This window comes from Nicotiana sylvestris, chromosome 9, assembly GCF_000393655.2.
Source record: "Nicotiana sylvestris chromosome 9, ASM39365v2, whole genome shotgun sequence".
Classification (NCBI taxonomy): Eukaryota; Viridiplantae; Streptophyta; class Magnoliopsida; order Solanales; family Solanaceae; genus Nicotiana; species Nicotiana sylvestris.
Genome location: NC_091065.1, coordinates 117,079,267 through 117,085,577, shown reverse-complemented (window position 1 = coordinate 117,085,577; position 6,311 = coordinate 117,079,267). Strand labels below are relative to the sequence as shown.

At 36.3% G+C, this 6,311-nt stretch overlaps 1 protein-coding gene across 1 annotated transcript; it reads left to right on the top strand.

Annotated features, from left to right (window-relative positions):
* The first annotated feature begins 2,585 nt into the window (after positions 1–2,585).
* On the top strand, positions 2,586–4,591 carry LOC138878105 (uncharacterized). Its single transcript, XM_070157763.1, has 5 exons — positions 2,586–2,745; positions 3,184–3,315; positions 3,456–3,727; positions 4,022–4,296; positions 4,561–4,591. The coding sequence occupies exons 1-5, from the start codon at positions 2,586–2,588 to the stop codon at positions 4,589–4,591; spliced, it is 870 nt and encodes a 289-aa protein (XP_070013864.1).
* Positions 4,592–6,311: the final 1,720 nt, after the last annotated feature.

Here is a 6,311-nt window from a genome sequence, read left to right as displayed (position 1 = left end):
GTAGGGAATGGCAGACTTTATTTTGGAATATCTGGATGGGTAATAGCAGAACCTGAGACAAGTATTCTTAGACATAATCCTAAAGTGGAGTTCTTAATCCTTGCATCTGATGGTTTATGGGATAAGGTTAGTAATCAGGAAGCAGTAGATATTGCTCGGCCTTTGTGCACTAGTTTTCTATACAGCACTCTGATGCAAGTATAAGATTGTTAGAGATTGGGGGAAATGAGTATTGCAACTGGTACCGTGTTAGTTGGAATCGCGTTAGTTACAGCTGTTAGAGGAGTTAATTACACTTGGTTCCAAGTTAGTTGAAATAGTTAGGGGGAAAGAGGCACTGTAGAGAGGCTGAAATTAGCATAGTTGCTTATTAGATTGTAATAAAATACATTGCTACATTGTAATTAAATATGTTCATTAAATAAGATCATTTTATTCTCTTCTCATTTCTCTTCTAGCTAATTATCTCGGTTATACCCTGAACTAGCTGCCATCTTCTTCGAGCTTAGCTCCTAGATTAACAAATATCATTGTGTTCTTTAGATATTGCATCAATTGGTATCAGAGCTATAAATTCTCGGAATAATCAGTATGACTTGAAGCAAAAATCAAAACAAACCAATCGAGGAAATGGAAGACAAACTGTCTGAGATTCAAGAACAGTTGCAGAAGGTGATGGATGGCATGGTAAGCATGAGTGAGAGGAATTCACAAGCTGATAAGGAATTTCTAGGCCTTAAGGAAGCCACCAGAATCATCACTTAAAGAGGAACAGAATAAATTTTAGCCGAGTCTTCAATTAACAGAGGGGAACCCATGGAGGCCAGAAACAAAGAATCACACAGTGGTTCTGCTCATCAAGGAAATGGTAACTTCTTTACTTGATTCTCAAAACTAGATTTCCCTCGATTCTCTGGTGTAGATTTGTGTACATGGTTGTATAAGGTTGATCAAAACTTTTCTATGGATGAGGTTTCATTTGAATAAAGGGTGAAAGTAACATCTATTCACATGGATGGTGATGACATTGCTTGGCATAGATATTATGTGAAATATAGAACTTCTACCCTAGATTTATCATGGGCCGAGTATGTACTAGCTTTGAATGAAATATTTGGGGATAATTTTGAGGATCCTATGGTGGTTTTGAAGAATTTAAGCTAAACTAATGGGGTTAAGGAATATCAAACAGAGTTTGATAGATTATTAACTACTGTTAATCTAACAACTGAGAATGCTATTAGTTGTTTCTTAGGGGGACTTAAACAAGAGCTGAATAAAACTGTCAAAATCTAAGCATTAAGAACTTTAATGCAGCATATAAGATTGCCGAATTACAAGAGGAAGTTTTTGATGCCCAAGCCAAAGCCTGAAGATTGAAACCTGTTTCTAGATCCTTCCACTCTAACTCCAATCCTATTTTACCCACTCCAATTACTACAGATTACAGAACAATCAGAAAACCATTGAACGAAACTTAAAAAAGAAATACTGATATCAACTCAAACAAACCAAATAGATTGGGACGAAGGTTGACTGCTGCTGAAATGAATGAAAAAGGGGCTAAGGGTATGTGCTTATTTTGTGATAAAAAATATGAGATGGGCTACAAATGCAAGTCTAAGGAAGCATCTGTTTATGGTGGAGGTGTTTGAAGATGAAAAATTAAGGTGAAAAGGAGGTAGTGATCTAGGAAGTTGTAAAACTTGGGAATGAGATTATGACTATATTTTTGCAAGCTTTTGCTGGTGTGTCTGGTTAACAGATAATTAGAGTCACTTTTTATCATGAGAAAAGTACATTACAAGTTTTTATTGATACTGGGAGTACACACAACTTTATTGATCAGGAAGTTGCCAAGAAATCGGGGTGCGAATTTAGCTCTATAGTAGAGCAATCTATCAATATAGCTAATGGTAGAAAAGTGCAGATTGTTGCTATGTGCAAGAACCTACAATAGCTACCGCAAGGAACAACATTCTCATCAAACTTCTTATTTTTATCAATAGTAAATGTGGATATAGTACGGGGAGAGCAATGGCTCAGCACATTAGGAAGAATCCTGTTTGATTTTAGGAACAAAATTATTGGGTTTGTACACCAAGGCTAGAAACATGTACTGGGGGCGGGAGGGGGCTAATAACCAATTGAAGTCAACTAAAGCTAATTCCCTTCCCAAACTAAATGACTTAGAGGCTCAGTTCTTCATGATGTCATTAATGGACGTGGATGCAGATGGGATGCAATGGCATAACACACAAGCGACACAGGAAGCAACACTTACACATGCCTTGTCTGCTCTTATCAAGAAGTACTCAGGTATTTTTGAAGTGCCTACAATATTACCCCCTCATAAAGGCTCTTTTGACCAAAGAATTCCTTTAATAAAGTCAGTAAATCATGTCAACAAAAGACCATATAAATATCATGGAATAAAGAAGGATATCATTGAGAAGTTAGTTCAAGAAATGATGGACCAAGGGGTAATTCAACATAATACTAGTCCTTATGCATCACCTATTGTATTGATAGGGAAAAAGGGTGGTAGTTAGAGGTTATATATTGACTATCGGTATTTGAACCACATGACAGTTAAGGACAAGTTCTCTATCTCCATTATTGAAGATTTGCTTGATGAATTAGAAGGTGCAGTTGTGTTCTCCAAGATAGATCTTAGAGCAGGGTACCGCCAACTGAGAATGGCAAAAGAAGACATCCACAAAACAACTTTCAAAACTCATGAAGGTCGCTATAAGTTCTTAGATATTCCTTTTGGGCTGACTAATGCTCCTTCATCATTCCAAAGCCATATGAATTCTATTTTTAGACCATTGTTGAGGAAGTCAGTCGTAGTATTTTTTTGATGACATTTTGATTTATAGAAGAAGCATGTCTACTCATGTTGAGCATGTGAAGGATGTCTTTGAAATGATGTAGCACTATCAGCTGTATATTAAGATGACTAAGTGTGCATTTGGTGTGTCTAACATGGAGTACTTAGATCATTTTATCAGTTCTGAAGGGGTTTCAACTGATCCAAAAAAATATTGGTTGTATAGAGCTGGCCTATTCCTAGCAATATTAAGCAACTGATAGGATATTCTTGGCTTTGTTGGATACTACAGGAGGTTCATCAAAGGGTTTGGTGCTATATGAAGACCATTACATGATCAACTTAAGAAGGAGGCTTCTCTTGGACTGAAGAATGCACTGCAACTTTCAAATATCTGAAACAAGCACTAGTTTTTGCACCTATTTTAGTAATGCCAGATTATGCTAAATCTTTTGTTGTGGAAACAAATGCTAGTAAGAAGGGTATTGGAGAAGTGCTAATGCACCAAGGGAATCATATATCTTACATCAATAAGTCTCTAGCTCCCAGACACCAGGCAATGTCAGTCTATGATAGAGAACTGTTGGAACTCATCCTTGCTGTTACCAAATGGTCTCACTAGATGTTGGGAAGACCAGTCATTGTGAAGAAAGATCAGAATACATTAAAATATCTTTTGGATCAGCATATTCTACTGATTTTCATGTTGCTTGTATCTCAAAGCTCATGGCTTTTGATTTCTCTATTGAGTATAAAAAGGGGTGGAAGACAAGGCTGCAGATACCTTGTCAAGGAAACCAAATGCTTAGTTGTGCTCTTTCCTTGTTAACTCCAAATGATTCTGTGTTCCTTCAAATTTGGAATACCTATTTCATTGATCCAGCATTTCAATTGGTAATCATTAAGCTACAATAGCAGCCTTAGAAATCCTATACCTAGTGTAATAATCAGCTAATGTGGAAGGACAAACTTGTAGTTGGTGATAATGTGTAATTAAGAACAACTATCATTGAACTATGGCATGCCACTCCTCAAGGAGGCTACTCTGGTACGGGTGCCACCATTAAGAGATTGCAATAACTGTCCTTTTGGAAGAGTCTCGTCCAAGATAGCAGGTTGTTCATCAGTAAAAGTGATATATGTTATAGGCACAAATATGATGCTACTGCATCTCCTGGTTTTTTGTAGGCTCTACCAATTCCTCAAGGAGTTTGGACTGATATTTGCTTGGACTTTATTGAAGGTCTAGCTAAGTCCAATAGAAAAGAGGTGATCCTGGTTGTGGTCTATAGATTGAGTAAGTATGGCCATTTCATGGCCTTGTCCCATCCATATACTGTTCAATCTGTAGCTCAATGCTTCTTGGACAACATTTTTAAACTTCATGGCATGCCTATTATATTAACAAGTGATAGAGACTGTGTTCCTCAACGGCTTTTGGCAAGAGCTTTTCACACTACAAGGTGTCTAATTGCAGAAATCAACTACTTACCCTCCTCAAACAAATAGTCAGATAGAGGTTTTGAATAGTAAACTTGAGACTTATTTGAGGTGTTTCTGCTATGATAAGTCCCATGACTGATCCTCCTACTTATCATTAGTAGAATGGTGGTATAATACCATTTATCATATTGACATCAGATGCACTCTTTATAAGGTTTTTTATGGACAGAAACCTCTCATTTACCTTCTTTACTTGGTGAAGTTGCTTCTTAGATGCTTGACAGGTCCTTGGAAGCTACAGAGGCAATGCTTTAGTTACTGAAATTCTATACTACACGAGCTCAGCAGAGGATGAAGGACACTGCTAATAAATACAGGACTAACTGGACTGAAAAGTCTTTTAATGTGGGTGATTGGGTCTAAATATGTTATTCGACCCTTCAACAAGTTGACATCTAAGTATTTTGGACCTTATCTTATTGTTGAGAGGATTGATGTTGTCGTCTATAGGTTGTTACTTCCCGCTGATGTGCTAATTCATCTACCTTTTATGTCTCAAAACTTAAGAAGTGTATTGAGGTCCTTATTAACATTAACCACCCTCCAGCTTTCCATCTTTCCGGTCCACATTGCCCTCTTCCTAAATCTATTTTAAAGAGACAAATGGTTAAGAAAGGTAATAAAATTGTATGTCAAGTCTTAGTTAAATGGATAGGTATTGATGCTACACATTCTAGTTGGGAATATTTGTCTGAATTACAATATCGCTTTCCAGCATTCCATCCTTGAGGACAAGGATCATCTTTAAGCGAGGTGTACTGATGCAAGTATAAGATTGTTAGCGACTGGGAAAATGAGCATTGCAGCTGGTATCGTGTTAGTTGGCATCGTGTTAGTTACACCTGTCAGAGGAGTTAGTTACACTTGGTTCCGAGTTAGTTGAAAGTTAGTTAAAACAATTTAGGGGGAAAGAGGCATTTGTAGAGAGATGAAATTACCATAGTTGCTCATTAGATTTGAATAAATACATTGATAAATTGTAATTGAATTCATTCCTAAAATAAGATCATTCTCTTCTCTTCTCTTCTAGATAATTTTCTCGGTTATACCCCGAACGAGCTGCCATCTTCTTCGAGCTTAGCTTCTAGATTAACAAATTCCATTGCGATCTTCACTTTCATCACACTCATTGTTAGCATGTAGAAAGCTAATTGACCTCTCTATTTCGCGAGGTTATGTTGATAATACAAGTGTGATGATAGTTCAACTGAAAAATTCTATTGACGGAATTTCTCTATTTAGGACAGGAAGATAAAACAGCTTATAGGAAATCTTTCTTCACTGACTCTCACATAGTTGCTAGCTAGAAATTCTAACAAAAAAATAGATAGAATTGTTTACTACTATGAGCTTTTACCTTTATAAATTGAATTGTTTTGACATTCTTTATGGCCAAAACCCCATTTATCAATTTGCTCATTAGATAATGTTTATTTTACTTTGGATATGTACATATTATGATCTTTTAATCCGAGCAATTTGTATTGTATGTAAGAATTCCATGTCTTTTAAGTCCGGTACTATCACGATCCAAATCTCAATATATCTTGATGGCGCCTATCACAGTACTAGGTAAGCCGATAATTATAAATTAACTACACATTTTAAATATGTACAACGAACCCAATGTACTCAATAAGTAACAGGACTAACCTTGGGCTGAAAGCGGTGACAAGCTCAGAAAGGCACGGTCCAAATCCAAATAATAACAGTACATATATAATAGGAAAATGACAGTAATAACTTCAAAAAATCTCATAATCAGCTTGTACACATTACGAAAATGTAGACATACTTTCAAGTTCAATAGTTTAGGCTCAATACTGATAAAATATACCTAAGTATAGCTAGTATGAGGAATGATATATCTCTATGCCTGCATGTCAAATATGCATGTCACCAGTAATACAACACATTAATAAACTTATATACTCATACTTTCGGAGTATTCAACCCTACTCAACACGATCAATCA